General features: G+C 43.0%; 1 protein-coding gene across 4 annotated transcripts in view; it reads right to left on the bottom strand.

Annotated features, from left to right (window-relative positions):
- FDFT1 (farnesyl-diphosphate farnesyltransferase 1) overlaps nt 1–24,693 on the bottom strand; it is a 31,566-nt gene extending 6,873 nt beyond the window's left edge. Inside the window, exons 1-7 of one of the 4 annotated variants that reach the window (XM_032855753.1) lie at nt 24,553–24,693; nt 14,784–14,881; nt 13,658–13,841; nt 10,231–10,359; nt 7,329–7,520; nt 2,565–2,741; nt 892–1,044 (exon numbers count right to left, since the gene is read on the bottom strand). In XM_032855753.1, the coding sequence (XP_032711644.1) occupies nt 892–1,044; nt 2,565–2,741; nt 7,329–7,520; nt 10,231–10,359; nt 13,658–13,841; nt 14,784–14,881; nt 24,553–24,651 (1,032 nt within the window). In that variant the 5' untranslated portion in view covers nt 24,652–24,693. Of the gene's footprint in view, nt 1–891; nt 1,045–2,564; nt 2,742–7,328; nt 7,521–10,230; nt 10,360–13,657; nt 13,842–14,783; nt 15,170–24,552 lie in introns of those variants that run through there. The other 3 variants (XM_032855754.1, XM_032855755.1, XM_032855752.1) reach the window with 3 other exon arrangements.
- Between the last annotated feature and the right edge of the window lie 1,791 nt (nt 24,694–26,484).

Here is a 26,484-nt window from a genome sequence, read left to right as displayed (position 1 = left end):
AAATTATTGGCAGCAGGAGTTCTCTCTGGGAGAGAGGAAGGAGGAAAGTCTTTCATGTTTCATGTATTTCCATAGTAGTTCGATCTTTAGTAAGAACCCAAGATCTCAGGGCCTCCACTCACCAGAAGCTAGTGGCCACCCCCCTCACCAGTGTGACCATCACAAAAAAATGTCTTCAGACATTGCAAAATGTCCCCTGGGGTGAGGGAGGGGGAGGGCGCAAAAGCCCTTTCAGTTAAGAACCACCGCTCTAGGGCCTAGTGATTAGTTTTTGCCTCTAAGAAAAAGTTTTAAGAACCTAGTCATGTATTATATCCTCCACAGCAGGAGATCTGACTTGAACAAATATGTTTTGTCTTATAGGGTGGTTTTGGCATTTGAAATGAGATCTGCATTAGAAAATTGACAAATCACTGCCACTTGATGGTTCTCCTTTGCTGCAATTCCCTACTGTGGTTTCTCAGTTGAGGCCTATCACGTAATGGAAAGTACTGGATTGGGTGTCAGGCAACCTGGCCTGGGGTTGGAGATGCACTCTGGTCAGATACTGCATTAGCATGCACAAGCCTCAGCTTCACTCTGCTCACAAATGAAACCTGGTTGGCCTCAAATGTCATCTTCCCCCTCAAAAAATCTGATCCTCCGTAGGGGCTCCACCCTAAAGCCTTGCTCCATTTATAGCTTCTCAGCAGGGGGCCATGCAGCTCTGATCAATCAGCAACCTGTGCACACACTTCTTCCTAATAAAGGACACCAACTCCTGTCTCTTTATACATAACACTGTGAGTCTTTACGATCATCTAGTAGCCAAATATAAACTCTTGAAAGAGTGACAGTATTTAAATCCTAAGAAGAGACACAAATTTTCCAGGTCGTTAAGTAAGAACCCACCTCTTCCATGTACTGGTAGATTATAGCCTTGACCGCTGGCATATTGGTGGCGTCCATCATTAGAGTTACTGCCTGCCCTTTTCGGATCTTCACTACGCCTTTGAACACCTGCTGATTGTTGTAACAGGCAGCCAGAGTGGCAATGGCCATCACCTACAGATATGAGGAGGGAAAGAGAAGAAGAGAAAAAACACGAATTCATTCCATTTCATGAAAAAAGAAATGGCACTCCAAGCAATCACCATTCTGAAAAGGTGAAAAAACGTTCTGCAGGATAAGAAAGTGCCAAAGGGCTAAGATGGAACTAACCAAGAAAAAAATACCCACAAAGAAAGCATGTCAAAACTTGGACCTTTCCCACTCCTCCCTTCCCTAACAATATACAGAATCAAGGGTCTTTGTGTCTTAAATGATTCTTTGGTTTGACCATGAAGGTTCCTTTTTATTTGGAAAAAAGTAAGTCCATTAAGTCCATACATCTTTTTCTATGCTAGAGTAATGAGTTAGAGAGCCAAAAAATGTATCTCAAAATAATATCTACAAAGAATTTTCTATTTTTCCTACAATGAACATAATAATCATTTTACATGAAAAACAAAGCACAGAAGGATGGGGGGACAAATGGGAAGGGGAATGGTTCCCATGCTCAACGGCAAATTACTTCTGGGATAAATGGGGACCTAAATCAAGCATGCAGAGTTTAGTTGCCACAACCTCTCAAGACTGGTCATTAAAAGATCAAATCAAGGGGTGCCTGGGTAGCTCAATCAGTTAAGTATCTGCCTTTGGCTCAGGTGATGATCCCAGGGTCCTGGAATGAAGCCCTGTGTTGGGTTCCATGCTCAGTGGGGAGTATGCTTCTCCCTCTCTTTCTTCCTCTGTCTACTCCCCACCCCCGTTCGTGCTCTCTCTCTCTCCCTTTCTTAAATAAATAAAATCTTAAAAAAAAAAAAAAAATCAAACCAAGTTTCCAAATCAGTTAAATCCCATGAGTTTCATGTATTTGAGTTAAAAACTGAAATAATTGGCAAAGGCATTTAAAAAAGCCTAAGTGGGGCACCTGGGTGGCTCAGTGGTTTAAAACCTCTGCCTCAGCTCAGGTCATGATCTCCGCGTCCTGGGATTGAGCCCCGAATCAGGCTCTCTGCTCAGCAGGGAGCCTGCTTCCCCTCCTTCTCTCTCTGTCTGCCTCTCTGCCTACTTGTGATCTCTGTCTGTCAAATAAATAAATAAAAATCTTAAAAAATAAATAAATAAAAAAGCCTAAGTACCAGAGGACTGAGGGGCTAGGTCCATAGGATCAGGTTCTGTTATCCCAAGTCTGGGAAAAGGAGAGCAGAAACAAGGCCCTTAAGTAAGACTCTGTAATGATAAACCTTCACCTGAATTTTACCCAGCATTCCCCCTAAACCTAAGCCAAAGCCTTAGATTTAATTGTGAGGCTAAGAATCTAAGGAGGCTGAGCTGGGTGTGGTACTTGTGGGGCAGAGGGGAGGTGCCTGCCTTCCCACCCAGCAAAAGAAAAGAGACTGGAGTCATCTTTTTAAAAGGAACCATATTCCTGAATACAGCAAACCAAAATAGTAAATGCATTCTGTCCACCCCCATCAGCACCACCATGCCAGTCCTTTTAGCTTCCGCCTCTCATACACAAGAATAGCTCCCTTGCCTACCTGTGGAATAGCGCAGAAGTTAAACACACTTTGGTTTCTAAGTCTTGAAAGATAAGTGATGACATCTGGGATGTGGTGAAGTGCGTTGGTTATAAGTTCATTCAGGCACTGCACAGCTGAATCAATGTTCTGTGGCTTAGCAAAATCGCCCAACTTCTTAACATACTTGCCCCAAACCTTAAAAAGTAAGTTAGCACGGGCATAAGTGAAGAAGATACAAGCAACCGGAAAGAATCTTCGTCAACAAGAACTATGATCTACAGTGAAGTTTTTCTTAGCTGCGTACTCATCTTTCACCAAGATCAAGTCCGTTTCAAGCTCCACAAAGTGGCTATTTGTGATGACCAGTCAGGGTCTGATCACAACCTAGGAGTCAGTTAAGTATTTGGGAAACTGTCCCTTAGGGACAGTTGGTACATCATGTACTAAGCAATACTTTGATGACTTCAAATAAAGAGGACTCCTGGTTGTTCCAGAAGGCATTTGTCTCCTAACAAAATTAGCTACAAGAGTACTGCAAGCTAAATGCTAAATATTCTGAAGATGGTCAGGCCTCAAAGTAATGAATGATTAACATGACATTCCCAATTCTGATAAGAATGCTGCCGAACAAGTGTCTTGAGGGAGAATGAGCTGAGTCTACACAATGAGAACATTACCTCCTTGGATCTTAGTAACTCAAAAGTGAAATAACATCTTCAACTCCAACGGTGTGATTGATTTAACAATTTTTAATGTTATTTTTAAAGGAGTCTCTGAGGCTAACAAAGAACTTAATTTCATTTTTGGTCACTCTTAAGTTTCCCAAAGAATAATGGTTATTGTCACTTTATACTCTCCCCCAATAAATGACTGGCCACCACCACTACCATTTTTACAAAATCCAAAATTCCTGCTAAAAAATACAGAAAGGATGATAGAATTTAGGACATCACCTTTTGGCATCTCCAGTGATGAGGGATCTAGGCAGTAATCACCAAAGAAAAGAAAAAGAACCCATAACTTACAAGGAAAAGAAAATTAAGTTATCCTTAGAATTTTAACAGTCTGTAAAGCGGAAGAAAACGGGATACTCAAAAATGTGAGCTAAACATTTTATATCTAGAAAAACTAACTTTCAAATATCAAAGTCACAAATTACCAATATGTATACACATTAGGAATTATTATTCTCATGGGCCTTTCCTATCGATCAGTGTGTGAACTCCAGACAACCAAAATGACTACAGACGTCAATATAAGCTCACCTTAATTCAAGGTGAGCTTAAACTAAGACTAAGGAAGGGGGAAAGGAGATATTACAGTATCAGTGGCCATCTAATCTGACAACTCAGAAATAAATATAATCATAAAAAATTGGAAATTAGTGTAGCATATGCAAAAATAGTCTTCAACTATTTTCAAGAATCATTTTGGTGGTAGTTGCATTATTATCTCTATTGAGAGACTGCAGGATCTGTAATGCAGGGGGAGAAAAGCAAATGAGTAATCATGGCATATACTAATTCTAGCATCTCTGATTTCCCTGAGAATTATGAATCTCGATGAGGAAGAAATGAAGTAGCAATGTAATACAGAGGAGGAGGTTATGTAACAATCCCTGAACTGGAAATATTAACATAAACTTAGAAGGTATTTGAACTTTAAAACTACACACACACACACACACACACACACACACACACACACAGCGACTGTTCCAAGAGCAGTGACTGTGCCTAGTGCCCAAGTGCAGTGCTGGGTACTATTTCCCATTAGCCCAGGTGTCTTACCTGGGGTTTCTCAGAGCTGGATGAGCCCAGTGCTCAGGCAAGAAATGTATAAAATGAGCTTAGAACATCTGTACATACCAAAAGGCAAGGAAGCTATCAAAGTATTAAGGGTCCCCTCATGAGGACTCAGGAGCCAACCCGAGCCTGTTCCTGACCAAAGGAGGGAAATTTTGAGCTTTAATAGTGAGAATAATTACCACAGATTAAACCCAATCATGATGGGTTTTGTTGTTGGTTTTTTTTTTAAGATTTTATTTACTTACTTTCTTACTGGTCAGACAGAGAGAGAAGGGAGAAAGCGTACAAGCAGGGGGAGTGGCAGATGAGGTAGAAGCAGCCTCCCTGCAGAGCAAGGAGCCCAATGTGGGACTTGATCCCCAATAAAGATCTACTCTAGAACAGAACTAGACATGAAGCCCAATGACTGCTAACATCAAAAGTGGGCAAAGATCAGACGTTGTATGCCTCTCGGTAAGAGAGCACCCCACCCTTCAGGAGGCAGATGCTCATTTCTCTTTAGATTTAAACACATTTGCTGTGTTTCAACCCACTGCAGTCTTTATTCTTTTCGATATTCAAATTGTTCCATATGTGGTCAGTGAAGGCACCTTTAAATTGGACCCTATACCTTTTTACCCTATACTTTGTACTCTGATAGCTCCCTTACTTCCTGGCACGACAGTATATTCTCAGTTCCTACCCCCTTATTCTGTGTGGTGGAAAACAGTATTAAAAGACCAAACTGGAACACCAGCGGTACCCATTATTACTGGTTTGTTTCTACACCTCTTTGTAGAGAGAGCGAGACTTTTTTTTTTTTTTATAGAGAATCTGTATCAGGAATTCGTGCTGACATTTTCAAGTCAGTTTAGGATTATGGGAGTTTTGCTTAACTTTATTAATAGTTTTATAGTTGTACCTTTTATTTTAGACTGAACATCTTGGTTCCCAGACTGATATGAACACAACTGCCTATTTGCTGTATGTTGCAGTGTTTCTGTAACAGTTTCAGTATTTCAATAACAATATTATGCCCAGTATAATTATGTACACATTTTATTACGTTGAGTATGCTTACGGTGCTGTGCACCTTGCTTTTTTCACTTAATAATATAACCTGGAGATTACTCCATAGTAGTATAGTTATTTCTGTGCTCCACCAAGGGAATATACCATAGTTCGTTCAATCAGTCCGGTATAGATGGACATCTCAGTTGTTTATAAACTGTAACTATTAGAAACAAAGCTGCACCACTAAGCCCCCATATTATTCACTTGCCAAGCTGCCAGCGCTCGGGGCTATTTGCACCAGGATACACTCTCCCCAGCCACAGAGTGCCTGAGTCCCCAGTTTTTCTTAACGACTTTTTGCCAGTCCGGCGCTGGACAGTCTCTCAGGGTTCTTTTCTCTTTTTTTGAAGCTATTTGGACTGACATTTAATAAGCACCCTGGCCAAGGTTTATCTCACTTTATTCACACCACTATCCTGTGGTCTAACAGCTATTCAATATTACAGAAGAGGAAGTAAACGGTGTGCAGACCTGTAGAGCTGGTGCACATGACCCATGCTGGGGGACGTGCCTGGGTGACAGCAGTGTGATGACAAGGGACAAGCCCCGGCTGGGACCCAGAGACTCAAGTGGCCCTTCCAGGTGGCCCCTGACTCACTGCGGGTCCTCACACAAACCCCTTCCCTTTGCTGAGCCGTGGCATCCCAGAAGGATGGTCAAGAGCTCTTTGGCAACCCTGCCCACAGAGGAGACACCTGGGAAGCTTGGCAAACTAGGATGTCTCAGCCCAGGGTCGTTTTAATGTGAATTTTTCTTATTAGGTGTGAGACTGATCATCTTTTCAGCTGTTTAAGGATCTTTCTTTCAAAAAAAAAAAAAAATCCTTCTTTCTGTGAATAACCTGTTATCTCTTTACCCAGTTTTCTATAAGGTAGCTGGTCTTAACTTTTAGCAGTTTTTATATTAGGAATAGCAGTCCCGTATTTGCTGTTTAAGTTGCAAATATTTTCCCTACTTTGTCACCTGCCTTTTTTTCACTTTAAAATCATTTGGCTGGGGTGCCTGGGTGGCTCAGTCAGTTAAGTGACTGACTTCAGCTCAGGCCATGCATGATCTCAGGGTCCTGGGATGGAGGTGCTCCCTGCTCAGCGGGGAGTCTGCTTCTCCCTCTGCTTCTGCCCCTTCCCCTGTTCACGTTCTGTCTCTCAAATAAATAAAATATTTAAATAATAAAAAAATTAAAAAATTAAAAGCCCTTGCTTTTAGGAAATCATTTTACGGAAAGCAACAGACAAATACTGGAGTAAAATCAGGACATAGTCCTAATACTTTCTAGCTGTCCTTCTGAATAAAGCCAACCTCCAAGGCTTTCCTTGACTACCTGTTTTTTTAAAATTAAGTAAAGATCCACTCTTCTCTTATAATGAACATTCTGTAGTTTTTGCCTCTCCCTCTCTATGGTCTTCCTCCTTCTTGCCACAGAATCCTTTTTTGACAGGGGTTGGGGGTGGGGTGGAATCCATTCTGTGTGTTGGGAAGATATAACCCAGGTCTGGCCAGAGTACTCAGCCGTCTGGCCACACGGTAACTGATTATGGGTTGGGCACAGGATCCATGTCTCATCAACTGGGCCTTCCTAAGGACTTCTTTATTAAGCTAGTAGATTGTGAGTCATGAGTTGTTATATCTGCCACTTGGAGAAAGCCTATTCAAGAGATAGAAAGAACGGGGATAGAGCCTCTGCGTGAGCGTGTGTGTGTGTGTGTGTGTGTGTGTGCGCGCATTACTATACATAGTCTGAACCCCGGGATTTAGCCAGTCTACTCTGAAGCAAACTAAATCCTAACCTGTTTCATATATTCTCTTACATTGTCTAAGGTAGTTTGTTCACATTTCTATCATTTGCAACCGAAAGATTTGTTTTGTTTTGTTCTCAGAAAGTACTTAAAATTATTTTTCTCAAATCTCCTACATCTGTTACCTCTTGAGGCCAAAACTCTCTGCCTTCTCGATGGTCTTCCAGATAATCACGGATGATGTTTGTTTTCTGCAGAAACAGGCCCATAGAATTGGCACATTCTGTGTCTTCACCAACTAAGGGGTCTTCTAACTCTGAGGCTGAGAACAGACGGGAGAGGCCAATTCCCACCAGCCCGGCGACACAGTGACAGTACTGTAAAAAACAATGAAGTACTTACTACAATGGAAACATCCGAGATAATTGCCTATAAAAAAGATCCCAAAAGCCAAAAAAAAACCAAAATCCCCAAACAGGTTCCAAACAGAATGTACAAGATCTGATTTTGATTAAAAAACACAAATATGCACATGTGTACATGTGAAGAATAAAAAATACGTGCACAAAAGATTTAACCAAAGTGACCTCTGATCTCTGGCTGGTGTGATGGTTTAATTTTTTCACCTGCTTTTCCATATTTCTACTGTGGACATATGCACTACTCCTAGAATAAAAGGTCATTGAAAAAATAAACTAGTACAGTAAGCTTTTTAATATCTAAAATTGAGGGTGAAGGCAATGAGGGAATAAGGAATATTCTAATAGAAACTAGAATAGTAAGTGGAGCTTAGTCTCGAAGACACTTCAAGAACTTGCCGTGTCTCAAAATCTTCATTACATAGAAGGACAAAGTACCACAGCTCTCTGTTCTTGCCACTGTTCAAAGCACTCTGCATATCCAGTCCTCACAAACACCTTTATGAGGCACGTGTTATTACTACCACCATTTTACAGATGTGCAAACTGGGGCAGACAGAGTTCGGTCAATTATTACCCAAGATCACTCATCTGGAAGTTAGAGGCGAGGGACTCAAAGCCAGGTGGTCTGGCTTAAAAGCCAGGTTCTAACAACTTTGCTGAAACTGCCTTTTCTCCAAAGAGATCTTGGTAAACATCATTCTTGATTGTCAAAGAAGTTTTTTTCCTGTAAAAGTAGTTTGCCAAAGCTCTCCTCTCTTAAGAAGAATATTCCAAGACAACTTAATGCAATACTCTTATGAAATGAATGTCCATTACACACTGTAAGAGGTGGAGAGCAGTTAAAGAAGGTACGCTCTGGGGTGGACAACAGCAACGGTGAATGGTCGGGAAAGACCCAAGGAGGGCCTCTGGATGAAAGAAACACAAAGGCAGACTAAACAAAGGGCACAATGAAATGGCAAAGAGAAAGCACTCAAAATGTGGTCTAACAACGGAAGACTCTGGAAAGAGTAAAGATAGGCTAAAATAGAGAAATGAGCTGTGGACAGCTAAAAGAAACTTAAAAAGAATTACTAGAAATTTAAAAACATCAGTACGTCCTTGGCACTTGCCCTAGGAAAAGGAGATTTGAAGATAACAGTTCTTTGGATAGAAATATTCCTAGACTGGAAGTAGTCCTCTTCCTCCAAAGTTGAAGGGGGGGGAGAATCACTCAAAGTACTGAATTTCATCTCATCAGAAATTATACTCAACAAACTGTCACTGGGTCTCCCTAAGAGGTCTGCAGAGCAGAAAAGGGAGTCACCACGCAGCTAACCAGTGCTGATTCCTGGCCCAGAGGAGTTTCAGCTTTAACTTTAATTTCATAAATGGGTAATTCCAGCAGCAGCATCACTCATGCTAACTCGGAGAGCATAATCCAGCAGCCGCAAAGATGTTGCTGGCAAGTTTTGAGGACTGAAAGATTAAGAGGCCGGACTTTGAACCTACATTCACCCAGGGAGTAGGCATGTAGTCACCCCTCTTCTGAGATCCTAATTTAAACACTATTAAAGATACAAAATACACACATAGTTCAGATGTTTAAAATGTCTTTGCTTCCACTGGGGAGATGAAGAAGTCTCACAAACATCATTCCTACGGAAAATGGGCAACATCCCTCCTTCCTATCCAGTATTTTGATGCTTCGTTTAGTCCCCATGGTCAATTAGGTCACTTTGTCTAGACAGGCAATTTCTCCCTGTCCCCTAACTCCTACCCTGGCCATATCCTACGCAGCTGCTGCTCAGGAGTAAACTCAGGCCAAATAAAAGTCATCATCATTTTATCTGCCACATCATCTGCTCTCATTGCCCTTTCCAGCTACCCTGCCTCCCGAGGAAGACCACCTCATCCATGTGGGGTCTCCCACTGCTAATCCCCACACATATTCGTTTCTAACTGCCATATGAACTGGGGGAGGGAGGCTGAGAAACCTGGAACTTCTCCCATTGTGTTAATTCGGTAAGGAGATGACAGGAAAGGAAGCAGTACGGTATTGGAGAGTTACTCACTCCTCAGCACAACACACCCACGATCCCAAGTCAGTACCTCTGGATACTCAAAAAGTTGGAAAGGAAATACACATATAATTTAACAGTTTAAGTGGTACCTACTTCTCCTCAACAAATGGGGTCAGGCTGGCACAGAGTTTAAAAGTCATCTTGTGCTAAGATCGAACTAGAAACTGATTCAGATGCTAAGGTGTGTCCACATAAACACATACTCAGTGATGGAAGAAAGCAAATAACCAAAACCACATTTTTGAAGATTTGAAAACCTCGGCTATCTCTATATTACATTAAGTAATTTGGCCATTTATCTAAAATTTCACAGCAAGTCAGAGGCACTTCTAGAAGCTTAATGTTTGTACCTCTGGGACAGGTTAAATTCACTTTGGCCTAACTTAATGGCAAACTCCCTAGGGCATGAATTATTTCAAGTATTCAACTCTAAGCCCCTTTATTAAGTGTTTATGATGAGACATTCAAGCTACACAGGTGGGCTGTAAAACCAGAAAACTTGGAACTGGTAAGACAACTTTCTTCCTCACTCTGAACTTCACAGCACGTGCTGCCAGCTCTGTTCTATGCGCCACACACCAACACAGCTTGTAAACACTGACCTTGTCCCACTCCTGTTCAGAGGTTACGTGTTTATCCAAAAACTCCGCCATCCCAAATCCCATTTTCTGGCAAATGTCAACAATCACTGTTTGATATTTCTCAGCCAAATTTCTAAACTCGAGGGAGATCTGGAAATGGAAATCACACACACAAAAAAAAAGAAAGAAAAAATATGAAATATGTATTTACACTGGGAACATGGTACATACAGATCGTAAGATAAAATAACAGTAGAACTCATTAAGACTCCCAGATGATTCATCTATAAGCCTAAAACCTAGGTCATGCTAGTTTTCTACATATTGCGTAATAAGCTCAGAAATGTTATAATTGTTAAAATAGAAGGGTCTAAAAACTGCTAAAAAGTTTCTAAAGGAAATCAAAGTCTCACTCTACACTCATCTTTCCAATAGATAATAAATGAGGTGTTTCAACATAAAGTGGACATAAACATAAGAATTTTAGGAAGAATGCCCCATTTTAGACAAACCTCATGATAGGGAAGACTCATTCCTTCAAACATGCACCAAGCACTTCCTATGTAACAAGCTTTGTTCTAGGCACTTGGGATACACAGCCTGGAAAGGAACAGAAACTTAAACTTGGTACAGTTTACATTCTACGGAGGAGATGAGCCACCATTTTTATCATTAATTTCTAAATTTCTATCAGGAAGTTATAGTGTCTCCCCTACTATAAGGCTAAATGTTAAAATTACATTACCATAAAATACAAACATTGAACATTGAAATATATTTCATAACTAATTCATAGCTCAATAAATATATGTTATTACCACTATTAGCATTTAAAAATAACCCTACGCTATTCTTTAAGTTGTGTTTGGGTAGGTCTCAAAGACTACTAGTTTCCACTAGTACCAGGCGAAAAAGATAAGCTCTAATCCATAATATTCAGTGAAAGTTCTAGAAAGCCTGGCTTCAAATGATACTAACTAATGACCACAAAGCATAAAACACCAGGTTCAATCTCAATGCACACACACTGGGGAGAGGCTCACTTGGTGAGAACACTCTGTCTAGGTTTATGCCTAAAGTCTGTGGGACCTGGGACAAGAGCACAAAAGGAGGTGCACACACCATACTGGCTCAAAATCTTGAAATTATCAGTCACACTAGTAACCTGTTAAACAGTATGCGCTATTCTCTTGCTTTTACAAAGACCTTCACCACAACCTGAAGGACTCAGGTGTGAGTTTAAACCTCCCTCAGGGCTCTGTTCCAAAAGGAGGCAGAGCAGAGACTGGCGATCCCCAGCTTTTGGTCTGCAGCCTGGCCCTCCCACTCCCAACTCTGTCTAGCACCCAGAAGGCCTAGGGGCAGGGTCACTGGTACACAGTTCACCCTGGAGAAGACAGGCCTGAGGAAACAGACTGCAAACCTGGAAAGCAGGCTCAGGGAGTTGAGGGCAAGGAATTCCACATACCTGGAATATAATCTAGAAGGCGAGCTGCGTAAGATCTGGGTAGGCACACTCCCATGGCACTGGGGAACCCTCACCCCTTTGAGTGGGGCCCTCTAAAGTGAGGGGCTGGGAGGGGCGGGCCCTTCTTCCCTCAGTCTAAGAGCAGTACTGTGTGAGTGAGGCCAAGTTAACTGTTCTTCCCTAGGACCTCGCCTGAAACTGATGGCGCGTGTAACCCAAGGACACTGCTTTACCCTTCAAATTGTGCATCTTGTCTCAAGGAGATGCTGGGATAGATCAGCAGGTGTGCAAAGCTTTCCCAATGAAAATAAGACACTACGATTTTCCATATATTCCTATCTCAATAGGAATGACAGGCTGAAAGGACCTCTGATTTGAAATTCCATCCTCACCAACACATAGCTTCGTATATTTCACATTCTTAAGGATATAAAAAGTGAACACCAGCAAAATGGTGATGCCTGGCCTGTGCACTCTGCTCCCTTCTATTCTGGCAGAGCGACTTTCTGCTCTCCACAGGGGAGGCTCTGTTCTCTCACCCCACTACCCAACATACGAAAAGATCGATTTAATGTTGAAATTTGCTTGAACAAACTGTTGTTTTCTCATTGGAATGCAATATTTATAAAGACAACTTTGGTTTTCTAAGCATACTGAAATATTATCTAAACATTTACTCGTTATATCCCCCCAAATTATTCTGACATTCACACATTTTCATATTCTTTCATTTTTGCTAAGTGGATAGGGCTGCCTTGATTTTTCAAATACCTATGACATTTATCCCACAACTAGAAATTATTTAATTGTTATGAATCTACTCAATTCAAAAATAGCGTGGAAGGTTTTTTGTTTTTCTTTTCTTTTCTTTTTTTTTTTTTTGGAGGCTCTAGCTAGAATATAACTTTTTTAAGTGAGAATACACATCAGGACACCTGGGTGGCTCAGTCAGTTATGCATCTGTCTTCAGCTCAGGTCGTGAGAGGTGTTCTAGGAGAGCCAAATCACTGGTACCTTCTCTAGGTGAGTGCTCTCACTCTCTACCTTATTATTCTTCACGGGTTCTTTTTTCCTTTTTCTTGTTTTCTATTGTATTGTACTGTATCAGCTCCATGTTAATTACTTCTCACAGATTTCTTTTCTTCTGGTTTGAACTTTATTGTCTTTCATTTTTGTCTTCGACACCAAAGACATGCTCTCAGTAATCTGAAATAACCCTTCCTCCAAAGGAGTCTCTCAAACATTCTTTTGTATGAGGTGGATTACAGCCCTCCCCACTCAGGAATATAGATCTGTTTCAGTAGCAACAGCCACAAGAGGACAATTCTTCCTCCCAAATTCTGGCAACTGTTTACAAAAGGAAGGGCTTCTTTGGTCTGTTAGAGAACATGAGATTTCACTAAATCAACCTTTTATTTATGTGATATGAAAGAAGAACTTATTTAGGGGCATCTAGATGACTCAGTGGGTTAAGCCACTGCCTTCGGCTCAGGTCATGATCCCAGGACCCTGGGATCATGACCTGAGCCGAAAGCAGAGGCTTTAACCCACTAAGCCACCCAGGCGCCCCAATAAATAAAATCTTAAAAAAAAAAAAAAAAGGAAATGTATCCTTCCAAAGGAAGAAACACTGGACTTATAGGCAACATACTGGTAACAGTAATAGTAGCTAATACCATTCTAACCTGTCTTGACTCTTTCAAACCTCACAACAATACTACGAGGTGGGTACTATTATTATCACTATAGATGGAGAAACTGAGGTTTATACAGGCCGCATCACTCCACACCAGTTAATAAGGGGAAGGGGTGGGATTCCAACCCAGGCAGTGTAGCTTCAGAGTTCTTACCCATCACATTAGATTACACTACCCTCACACTGACGATTTTACAGTTCTCTGCAAGGATGAGGGCTGGCTAACAATTACATCATCAGTTATACACACAACCATAGGCAGAAGAGATCTGTAATTCCACTACCGTTGGGAAGTCCTCTAGCACTTGTCGATCCTTCTCCTTGCTCTCCATATACCGCCAGTCTGGTTCATAAAGGTAAGAGTGAAAGTTGTGTAGCAGTGGAACCTTTTTTTCTATACTGATGGTCATGTCATCTTCCAGAGTGTCCAGGGCTCGGAGGACCAGATAAAATATGCATACCGCATGGCTGTGAAAATGGAGGAACTATTAATATAACAGGACAAACATTCCAAGATATTTATTTCAAAATAACATGTCATTTATGCAAACCCTACTAGGACCCTACCTCTAAAGAACTATGAAAGGATAGCCAAAGCTTTTTGTATACAACAAGACATCTTAGTTTTCCTTTCTTAGGTGGGAGCAACAGACTTCAGTGGTTTACTTATAAAAAACAAAACAAAAATCCTGCCGGCTGGATGTCACAACTACTCCCAGAATGAGTTACATTTAACCAACGTAGAACAACTGTACAAAGATCAACAGGCCAAGTGTTTACATGGAACTAGTATTTTTGCGGATAAAAAATAAAGTAAAAAAAAACACAATAACTTCTCAGTATAATTACTACCATACACAAAAGCCATTGGTCAAGGTTCATGCAGGCAATCTGCCCAGAAGCATCTTGGGCTGGTTCAGTCACAGTAGTCCTAAATTTGAGCACCAGGTGGGGTATAGAGATTACTTGAATAAAACTTAAAACAACAAAAAAAGCAACTCTATTAGAATTAACCCCATATACTAAAATTGCAAAGTAGCATAGTGAAGCCAAGAAAAATTCATGACCTACTCAGAGAACTCAGAGTTCAGCTGCCAGGACTAAAAAAGAGTCAATAAACACCACCATCCCCCACCCCCCTTCCTCCCCGCTTTCCTGAAAGAGCTGGGCCCACAGGGACACTATTAGATGGCGAAGTGCCTGGAAGGGCATTCTAAAGTAAATACATGGGCGTTCCAACCACATTTCCTTCACTCTGGTGGGGCACACTCTAGATGAGCCACAAGCGGACACTACAACGCTAGGGGCTGTCAGAAAGTAGCCTTGAGTGGCTCAACGTCCCGGACTAGCTCAAGGTCCCCAGGAAAAGCTCTCCTCCCCCACGTGAAAAGGAGCTGTCTGGCCACTCACCGCATTTCCCCATCCAGCGCCTCGATGACAGCTGCAAAACTGCGACTGGTCTGATTGAGATACTTGTAGCAAGTTTTCAAGCTGCTGCTCAGCGAGTCCTGGGGACAGAGAAGACACACTGAGGTGGGAGATGCGGAGGAGCAGGAGTGGGACTGGGGCCGGCGGCAGGCTGCCGGCGGGGTGCGCAGCCGGCCGCAGACGCCCTCCCCCCGCGGCCAGTCCTTGGAGGGCCAGGCGGCGGGAGACAAGGGGCAGCCGCGCGGCGGGGAGCCAGCGCCCGTGCCTGTGCCCCGGGGTGCCGCGGCAGGACTCAGCACAAAGGTCCGCTTGAACAGGGACATGGCCTTGGTGCCGCAGGCAGCCACGGCCATGGGAATCGGCCATGGGAATCGTGGGGCCCAAGCAGAGTTTTTCCTCCATAAACCCGAGCGGGGCTGGGAGGCACCCCGTGGGGCGGGGCGGGCTCTCCCTCCACCCCAACAAGCCTGTGGCTGGCCGGCCCCGCCCCCCCGGGGGCCGAGGTCAACCCCGCCCCTTCCCCTCCCACCCCGCCCCCCCCACCCCCGCTTGCCATCCCTTCACCACCTGTGCCTCCCTCCAAGTCTTCCCCTTGTCCCCGGACCCCATGGCCAGCTGCCGAAGCCCAGTCCACTCTGAGAAGCTGGCTCTTCCTCCTGGTGCCAGAATCTTTCCTTCACCAAACTGGAGTGGGGCTCCTCTGAACCCTCCACTCTTGTACTTCTGTGTCTACCCCTGCATGGCTCAATTTTAGCAAGAATCCTGCTACTGATCACCCGACCGACCGGCAGGGTTCCTCAGTCCCCATCATCTCATCACCCTGGTCTTCCTCTGGCAAGAATCCCACTAGGTTAGGTCGTGTGGTGAGAACGCCCCTCACCCCAGATATTCCATCTTCATCTTTTCCATCCACCGATCTCTCCACTCTGCTCCTTGGCTAGAAATTCCCACTTTTCCTTGTTGTATTCAGAATTGAGCCCAGTTCTTTTTTTTTTTTTTTTTTTAAGATTTATTTATTTGACAGAGATCACAAGTAGGCAGAGAGAGAGGAGGAAACAGATTCCCTGCCCAGCAAAGAGCCAGATGCGGGGGCTCGATCCCAAGACCCCAGGGATCGTGACCTGAGCAGAAGGCAAGAGGCTTTAACCCATTGAGCCACCCAGGCACCCAGAACTAAGCCCAGTTCTATACTGAGGTTTCTTTTCTTCTCTTTTCTATACTGAGTCATTGCAATGACTATTCTGGAAACTGTTTTTACTGCTTTAACTACCGTCCACCTCTGGCTTTTTTTTTTTTTTCCTCACTTCTTCTATGCTCTGGAAAGATACTACTTTTAAGATTTCTGATCCTCTTTCTCTTTCAAATTAGTAAGCTGTAATGAGCTGCTTCCTGATCTTTACTCTTCCCTAAGGAAAACAAGAATCGTTTTTTGTTTTGTTTTGTTTTTTTTAAGATTTATTTATTTATTTATTTATTTGACAGATCACAAGTAGGCAGAGTGGCAGGCAGAAATAAGGAAGCAGGCTCCTTGCTGAGCAGAGAGCCCAATGTGGGGCTGGATCCCAGGACCCCGAGACCATGACCTGAGCCAAAGGCAGAGGCTTTAACCCACTGAGTCACCTAGGCGCCCCACAAGAATCATTTTTTCCAGGAAAAAAAAAAAAAAAAAGCCATAGTTTCAAAGCAAGAATCATTTTTTCCAGGAAAAAAAAAAAAGCCAGTTTCAAAGCAAGAATCATTTTTTCCAGGAAAAAAAAAAAAAGCCATAGTTTCAAAGCAAGCATAGCTGAAAGAATTGCTGTGTATTTTATACAGACTTTAATTTTAGAGCTGTTTTAGGTTCAGAGGAAAACTGAGTGCAAAGTACAGAGTTCTTGTGTATCCCACCAACCCCTGGTCTCCCCCCATCTCTTTTTAAGAAAAAGAAAACATTTAAAATATCTAACAGGGCAGTGGTTAAAAATATACCTAATGGCATATCCACTGGTGGGAAATACTGCAGTCACTTTGGAATGTTAACAGTGAATCCTGAACCCTAGCGTGCCCATGTTCTTTCTTATGTGTATTATTTCCTCAATTTCCTATCATGGATGCATATCATATTAACAAGAGTAAAGCTTAAAAAAAAATTACATAATCATGAGAATTTCATTTTCTTGCCATGTTCAATAAAAAATGATTAATAAAAATTAGTGTTTACTGGGCACCATATTAGTAAAATCATTTCATGCAGTGTCTGGCATACAAATATACTCAGTGAAGGTTTGATGAATAAATGAATATGTTCAGAGTATTTATATATTTATTTTAAAAAGATTCTCTTTATTTATTTGACAGAGAGAGGGTGCACAAGTAGGGGGAATGGCTGAGGGAGAGGGAGAAACAGACTCCCACTGAGCCGGGAGCCTCCGTGTGGGCCTAGGATCATGACCTGAGCCCAAGGCAAGCCTTTAACCAACGGAGCCACCCATGCACCCCACCCCCACCCCCACTGAGAGTGTTTAAAAACCATTCACCAACTCCTTCTCTCTCAAGTATAGAGGCCAGGCTTCAAGCTTTGCAGTCAAGTCAGAGAAACAGAATTAACAGCTACTACTGAGCTCTATGGCAGCTCTTCACAGAAACTGCTGTTACCAGGCCACAATGATTCCTTTCACTGCACTGCCAAATGTTTTAATCCTCAACTACAACTTATGGTTTAGGGGCTGACATTTAACCATGAGCTCCTATAAAAGCTGGACAGGTTTTTGAAGAGCAACAACCTTAAAGAACACTACCCTTCCTTATCAACACACCTCTTCCACTCTTAAAGTGAGCAAGGTCAATAAACCCCTTCCCAGTCTCCTTCCCTCATCATTCTTCCTGTTACCTATTTGCTTCAGTTCCTCACTCCATAACAATAATTTCCTCAAATGACCAAAAAGATACAGGAAGCTGTAACTATTAAGCACTGGAGAACTCGACTCACTATGAAAATTTCCACTGCTTGATTCCCATAGGCTGGCAGGGAGGAGAGGGTGGAAAAAAGACTAGAGGTAACAGTTGCCTGTCTCTGGAGCCTCCTGATGTTTTCCACGGCTGTCTGACGCCAAGTACGTCAAGTACGCTCCCAAGAACGCGCAAGTGAGAGAAAAACAGGGATGAGGGGCATTTGGAGGAAGAGTGTGCAGTGGCTAGAAGTGTGAGACCAAACTCCCAGGACTTGGACTCCCAGGAAAAGTCCACAGGTGAACAGCTATCAACCATTCCCACAGCTCTCCTTCAGACTTGAATGCAGATTCCTCAGAATGGGGAGAAACCCCACAAATTTAACCAAATTTAGGTAAGATTAAGAACTACCATTGACTGGGCAGCTCCTGCATGCCAAGCACAATACAAATATTACTTTTTATCCTTACAAAATCCTTTAAGGAAGATATTACAGACCTATATCCACTTTCATTCAAACTTCATGGCCAGATGTATAGCAGAATTCAGAATTTTTAGTGCTTCAGAAAATAGGCAGTAAGATGCACATACAGCCCCAACTGCTATGGAGTAATATCCCATAATTAATTGTTAATATTTCTTCAGCAAAAACTCATATTTATACTAAGCCAGATTCACTTCAGTTAGGGGCAGTTTTGCTGCCAAATGACTTTGAGCCAGATTTATGAAAACATTTGTCATCTTCAGACCATTTCCGAGTTGGAAAATCCTGGTTCAGGGACTGCAATCAGTATCTCTGTTTTATAGATGAAGAAGCTGTTACCTGGAGGTTAAGTTACCAAAAGTTATTTAGCTAAGAGTCAGGATTTAGACTTAATAGAGGCCAGAAATGCACGATTACAAAACACCTGCTTTTTCCAGGATGTGCCATCTGGGTGATCACACCAGCATGCCCCTACTTATGGATAGGCTCCTAAAAACTCAGTAGAAATCAAGTTTACGGAACCCTGAATTCCTACAGCCAAATCCTTCTGTGAAAGAAATAGTCAGCCATCAATATCTGCTAAGTGCACGTTTCCCCCCAGTTTCTTTGTTACATAAGAGCGAAACTAAGCGGGCACCTGAGTGGCTCAACTGGTTTTAAGTCTCTGCCTTCAGCTCAGGTCATGATCCCAGGGTACTGGGATCGAGCCCTGTATGGAGCCTGGCATCAAGCTCCTTCCTCAAGGGGGAGTCTGCTTCTCCCTGTTTCCCCCCCCCACTCCCCCCGCTCACTCTCTCAAATAAGTCAAATATTGGGAGAGAGAGAAACTAAGATCATGTTAAGCAAAAGAAAATGTGTGAACCTATGTTCCCTCTATTCAACCATTTTCTTTTTTAATGGCTCTTAGGGTTTTTCGGACTCAGAAAAACTGCGAGCAACAAAACAGATAATATTGTACTGTACTGTTCATCAAATCTTAGAGCTACAAGAGTCTCACTTAAAAAAAAAAAAATCAAGAGATTATAGCGTGGAAAGTCTTCTGTTTCTAGGGGTAACCAAGCTACCCTTTCCTCCAACAGTCTTATTTTATAGAGAGGAGAATGAGTCAGAGAAGTCAGGTCTCTGGACCTAAATCACAACCCTACAAATTGTGTATCCCGACTTTAGACACTCAGATCCTTTGCCCTGCTATTATTTTTCCTTGTAATATTTACCTCCAACCGAAACGTTACTCAAGTAAACTCTTGCACAATGCGGGGATAAGGGACATGGACCTCTGCACAGCCAAAAATCTGCATATAACTTTTGACTCCCCCAAAACTTAACTACTTATAGCCTACTATGACCAAAAGACTTATGGATAACATAAACAGTCGATTAACACATAGTTTTTTGTATGTTATATAATGATGTATTCTTACAATAAAGCTTAAGAAAAGAGAAAATACATTTACAGTGCCGTACTGTACTTAGTGGGAAAAAAATCCATGTATAAGTAAATCTACACAGTTCAAAGTCATGTTGTTCCAGGGTCAACTGTACTTGCTTTTTTTTTTTTCCCCTATTTTGTCTTCCTTTAGAATGTAAGTAAGGTTCATAAAAGCAAGGTCTTGCCCATCTTGTTCACTCTTTTATCTCCGGCACCTAGGACAGTATCTGCCATGCATTTGGTGGTCAGGTATTTGTTCAAGAAAGGAAAGAAGGAAGGAAGCTACTATACACCAGGTTGGGAAGGGAAGAAAGGAACTAGGAATTAAAGGGTATCTGCAATGTGCCAGGAGCACGTGTGATGGCGCTGGGATCTGATCAGTGATCTGGGGCCAGTCAAACCTGAGCTCTTCATTGCAGACAGCCTCCAAAGAGGAAGCATGGAGGTTGTCAGACTAGCCTCGGTGGGCATCCTAGAACCACTACCTGAACAAGTTATCTAATTATTTTATGCCACTGTTTGCTAATCTATAAAAGAAGAGTAATAATAGTGCTTGTCACTTTAGGGTTGTTGTCAAGATTGACTAAATGTGATGAGTTACAAAAGGGCCACAAAAGTTTGTGGCTCTTCCCATCAAGGGATGGGGTCTCTCTCTCTCTGCCTCCCTGCATGTGGGTTCCCTTGTGATTTTTTTTGGCCAATAAGACAGCAGCAAATGTGACTCATGCAAAGGCTTGAAGATACCAGGGCTAGCCTGTGGATGATGAAACACAGAAATACCAGTCTTTCCTCACCACTCCAACCTACCGTCTGCCAAATACCAGACTGTCCAGCCACAACCCGGCCAGCCAGCTGAGCAAGCCCAGAAGAAATCAACAAACTGGCCCAGACCATAGAACTCCCCAGCTCTCCCAGAAAACTATGAACTCAAATTGTTGGTATTTTAAGTCACTGAATTGTTTGTTTTTTTAATTATGGAAAAATATACAGAACATAAAATTTGTCTCCTTAACCACTTTTAAGTGTGCAGTTCAGCAGTGTTAAATACATTCACAATGTTATAAACCCAATCTCCAGAATTAAGTCACTCAGTTTGGGCATGGTTTGTTATTCAATGAAAGTTAACTGATATACTGGAGATAAAAGACTTGAAGACCTTAGGGCCTGGTAAACATAAAAACTCAATAAATGCTATTATTATTAGGACACTGTTATTATTATTATTAATTTTATTAGTCTTACAATATAATTTCTTCCTAATCCCACTCACTTGTCAAATTTGTGTTCCAAAAATGTTGCCTTCATCAAGTCACTGTTCTGCTCTTAACCCTTACCTGTGTCACTGATTAGACACCTCAGCTCTTGGACTCCCACATGCCCTCAATGAACTTCATACTTCTAGCTTGTATTCTTCAATTTCAGGTTCCTTTTCTCTTCACTCCATACATGCTCAGTCATGCTCAGTCCTCTATGACTTGCTCAGGGCATGCTCAGTCCCCTGTAACTTGGCCCACAGTAGTTTTTTCAACTGAGGCGGCTCCCCAACTAAATTAAATCTAATAACTTACAAGCCCTTTTCCTGTGTTTTCTAAAATTGTTTCACTTGGAGACATTTCTCATTTCACTAAAATTTTCTGAAATCAAAGTGTACTTAAGATTACTTGGCACTGGGGCGCCTGGGTGGCTCAGTGGGTTAAGCCTGTCTTCCGCTCCGGTCATGGTCTCAGGGTCCTGGGATTGAGCACCACATCAGGCTCTCTACTCAGCAGGGAGCCTGCTCCACTCCCCCGCACCACCCTGCCCTTCTACCTACTTGTGCCCGCGCTGTCTCTCTGTGTCAAATAAATAAATAAATAAATAAAGATTACTTGGCACTGCCTAGGTTATCTGACCTTGGGACACTGATTCTCCATAGGACTGTGAACATATTCAGGGTGGCCATTTTCTACTCTGTGTCCATCACATGTAAGTGTTCTCAATTTTTAGCTGATTCTGGACAATCCTCTGCTCAATGTGTCTCCTCTGCTTCATCATTTACCAACCTGGCATCTCTCCTTTTAAAGTCTAGTGGTCAAAGTTGAACAGTGCTCATTTAGTGTGGTCTGGTCCATCACCTGAATGACAAGCAGCGTGATGGGGGTAAGACAGTGAGCTCTGGAGTGAGACAGCCAGGCTCAAAGTCCAGGATAACTGGACCTCAGGCAGTTAATTAGCCACCTTATGCCTCTGTTCTAATCTACAAAATGCTAAAAATTATAGTACCTTCCTTATAAGGTTACTGGGACATTTAAATAATAGATGCAAGGCAGGTATGTAAAATAGTGCTTGGCACATAGATAAGAGCTCAATAAATGTTAGCCATTATTGTGATGCCCTTTATCTAAAAGGTAAAAGATCTAGGTTTTAAAAGTCTCTCAGCAGGTATCAGAATGGAAGAAATCATCCTGAACAAGTGCAATTAGGGATCCAACTGACTACTATTCAAAGTCCACAGCACCACGAGGCTACCTAAAAAAGACAAGGAACACCAATGTAGGGGGGGGGGGGGGGCGGGTAAAAGGACTTTATTTGTACATGGCCATTTTATTTCTTAAGAAAAAACAAAAGATGAAGCAAATATAGCAAACACTATACATCTTGGAAACAGACACAAATTGGTTAGAGTATTTTCATTATTTTTCTGTTTGCTTGAAATACTTTATAATTAAAACATACTTTTCAAAGTGAAAGCAGTTTTACACAGCATCCGTAAGAAAGAAATTTTAAGTTCCGAAATGACCAGGTAACACTGAAAGAGTACCATTCTACTTTGAACACTAGACTTTAAAAGGAGACGCCAGGTTGGTAAATGATCTGTAAAGAGTAACAGATAATGATAACTAAAGGAAGAACATAGAACATTTGGCTTGAATATCAGTATTCTCAGAGAGAACATGAGAGTTCTCTTAAAATATGGCAAGTGCCGTATTACACAACAAGGATTGGACTCTGGTTCCAGAGGGAGAACAGAGTGAAAAAAAGGTCAGCTTACTGTAAGGTAACACTTTCTAAAATCCAAAACTGTCTGCGGATGGAGTGGGCAAGTCTCCAGAGGCAGTGAGCTACCTGTCCCAGGCGGTGTTCAGGAGACTGTACAAACTGGATTACAAAGCAGTGACTATTTTAGGTCACAGGTCCCTGGAAGAATATGATGACAGTAGACACTGTTCTCTCCTCAAAACACACAAATGTGCAGTAACATAAATACTTGCAAACAATTTCAAGAAAGCTCCAAAAACTCTTAGTAAGAATCTCTGATTAAACATCTATTGAGCAAGGCACGGGAGCAATGTTTAGTTGTAATTCCTTTAGGCATCCCCCAAAAGATGAATCCCCTATTCCAGCCAGCAGTGAGCTTTCCCTACTGGAAATTTCCTTATGGCATTTACTATATTCTGCCACAGTTATTTAAGTTTCGCTTGTTTAAAAAGCTAGAGGTTTCTTGAGGATAGTGCACCCACCTTTTATTCATTAGTTCACTAAAGGGACATCGAACAGGATTCCTATAGCCAAATAGCTTAAAAATCCAGAATCAAATATAGAATCTTAAATCCAAAAGGGATTTGGGGATCATAAGACTAATACACAAATAACCACAATACAAGACTATGGGACTGTTACAAAGTAGTACCGGAGAAAATGGTGGAGGGAGTTTCACAGGTAACTTGTTATGGTGCCTACCTGAATTTTCTATTAACAATCGTAATGTTTTATTGACTTGACAAGATGGTGAGCTCTTTGTAGGTTTTATTTGTCTATACATGCCATCCTGCCACGGTCCAACCAGCGTTAACATCTAGCACCAAACAGGTGTCCAAAAATCTCCACTGAATGGTGAATAGAGGTGGCACTCACTGAAGCTAGACCTTGAAGATGAGAGGGATGCCAAGTTATGAGGGAAAGAGCAGAATTTTTTTCTGATGGGAAATTAAAGTGGTTTAATAAAGGACACCAGTTAAGAGTATATTTAAACAAAGAATAGTCTTCGTGATGTTCCCATCAGAGAAAAGAATTTAAGTTTTGATATAACCCACGAACTTGGCTGAATGTGTCTATTCATTCAATAATCGCTTAAGAATCATTTTCTTGTTGTAATAGATAACTCTGTAAGCATTCATTTAGCAAAGGACACAAGAATGAGGCAGATGAAATTTAAGTAAATAAAACCAAGTCTGGCCTTCATGCGACCAACAATGTTGCTAATCGACAGAATACAGGTAACCAATAAGAACTTGGAAGAGTAAATATGTGTTTATAAAAAAAACCGAAGACGCACTGCGAAATTGGAATTGATCAGACTGCAGGAGAGTGAGGCAAGCTTTTGGAAGAGGTGTAACCAAAAACTGAAGGATGAGCAAGGAAGGTTTCATTCCCGAAAAGGTATTGGGGCAATATTTGCATAGTTCATACCCTTCACGATATGCTCTCACATGTCCTCTCCCACTTAATCTACCCATTATGATCTCAATTTTGCAACCACCTATTACGACACTGATAAACATTAATGCTCAAAGACAGGACAGACGAAAAAATACCTGACAACCCATGTCTGGAAAAAAACAGAAACGTTTTAAGCATCAAGATCATCCATCACCTGAGAGAGGGCGAGGAAGGGAAGCGGAGGCCCGCCGAAGGGACGTCGGCCACCTGGGCCGGATTTGGGGTAAGGGAAGCGGAACCAGGCTGGGCGGGTGGGGCCGCCAGAAGAGTTGGGTATCTGCTACCCCTAGGGTAGGAGAGCGCCAGAGGCTTCCGGCACCCGCTCGCCGCGCCCCTCGCCCTCCATTGTGGGGCCTAACAGCCAGGCTCTACGCCCGGGGACCGCGCGCAGCCGCCCCGCCCCAGCCTGGATGCAAGGATGCTCGTCCCACCTGGTCCATCTTGGGTATCACCTTCCGCCGGCCCCCCATCTGGAAGCGCAGGAGGTTGTAGAACTCCTCGGGGCGCCCCAAGCACTTCACGAACTCCATCCTGGTAGCAGGCTGCTGGCTGCCAGGGCTCGGTGCTCAATTCCCGTATACTCCTGGAGGACACCCGCGGATTAAACCCAGTAGGCGCGACGGCTGGGGCGGAGCAGAGGCGGGCCCAAGCGGGCGCCACGCCCACTCCCCCGCCCACCTCAACGGGTCTCTCGCTCTCGCGCCACTTCTCGTGGGCTCACGGGGTGGGCTGACGGGCTCGGACTAGCTAGGACCGCTCGCACGAGGAAGACGCTGGCCAATCGGCGGCAGGATGAGGCTGGCGTGACGACCATACCCTGTACGCCCATTGGAGAAGAGAAAAGGACGGTAGAGCTGGATTGGTGCTTCTACGGGGGTGGGCCTTTTCCTCCGCTTCCCCTATGTAGCAGTTGGAGCCCGAACCCAGACCCGATGCCGTAACGTTCCTGCGATGGGTCCTGGCCCCGTTGTGCGTGGGCTTTTGACGAGAGCCCAGCAGGCGAGAGTTCGCGAGGATTTTGTCAGTAATCCCTTCACGTGGGTAGTCGTGCTTGTCCTGCGGCCAGAACTGCTCTTCAGTGACGCGCCCCTCCTGTACTATCGGCGCGAGGCTGCGGACCCTTTAAAAGCCGGGAGGGCCTCGCCACCGAGTTGTTAACCATCAACCTCCGCGCGCCTCCGCAGAGTACAGCGGGCACCTGGTGCAGCAGTAACACCCCTCCTTTTCCTGCTTCACAACCCTCAAGGCTTTTCCCTTCTCTCTGGGCGAAGTTACCTCAGCCCTAGAATTTAAACTCTAGGACCTCTTTCAATGTGTTGAACCCCACTTTATCCCCAAAATGGATCTGAAGCGTTTCTACCCCTGTGTCAAGAGTGTATGATACGGAAATTTATATCTCCATCCTTGTTTTTTTGGTTTTTAGTTTCGTTTGCTTTTTAATTTGAGAGCGCGCGCGAGCGAACAGGGAGAAGCGGACTCCTGGCAGAGCGGGAATTCACCCGCCAACCCCCACTGGAGCTGGATCTTCCCACCCACCTCCGCTGCTAATTCCCAATCCCGTTCTAGTTTTTTCCCATAGTATTTATCACGTGCTAATATAATACAAAATGTACTCATGATACTCGGTGTCGGTTTCTTCTTGCTAGAGCAGAAGCTCAATGACTGACATCTTTATTTTGTTCACTAATATACCCCCAAGCATCTAGAACAGTGCCTGGCACATATTAGGGGCACAATGAGTATTTACCGAACTGACCAGTACTTCCTCCTCTTTGATGTCCTCCAAAGTTATGATGTCCCTAAGTGAAATCTCTCTCCCACTGAAACTGCTTCTTCGGATAATGGCACTAACAGCATCCCAGCTGCCTAATTATCAAATCCTGAGGTCATCCCTAACTCCCTTCTCTTCCTACACCTGCCCCCTTTGAAATCATTCAAGTCTTTGGAGCCTAAGAACCAAACCTCTTTCGTCTTAATCTCTCCTCTCTGATCCATCTTGGTTTAAGCCCCATCTTCTCTCCCAAACTATTTTTCAAGTCCACTTCCCATCTCTCTTCATGCATTCCCATGTGACAACTTGAGTAATTTATCTAAAACACACGCTTGATTATATTGGGACTGTACTGGAACTTTTTTGAAGATTGTATTTATTTACTTGAGAAAGACAGGAAAGAAGTGCTAGAGCACAGAGGGAGAGGGAGACTCCCCACTGACCAGGAAGCAGGATGTGGGGCTCCATCCCAGGACCCTGGGATCATGACCTGAACAGAAGGCATAAGTTTAACTGACTAAGCCACCTAGGCGCCCCTGAACTGGAACTTTCAGAGCACACTTATATCCTCCCCACCCCACACACTATTTTT

Source organism: Lontra canadensis, unplaced genomic scaffold, assembly GCF_010015895.1.
Source record: "Lontra canadensis isolate GAN:19392208 unplaced genomic scaffold, GSC_riverotter_1.0 scaffold10, whole genome shotgun sequence".
Taxonomy (NCBI): domain Eukaryota; kingdom Metazoa; phylum Chordata; class Mammalia; order Carnivora; family Mustelidae; genus Lontra; species Lontra canadensis.
The sequence above is the reverse complement of the archived record's forward strand: the minus strand, read 5'-3'. Positions and strand labels throughout refer to the sequence as shown.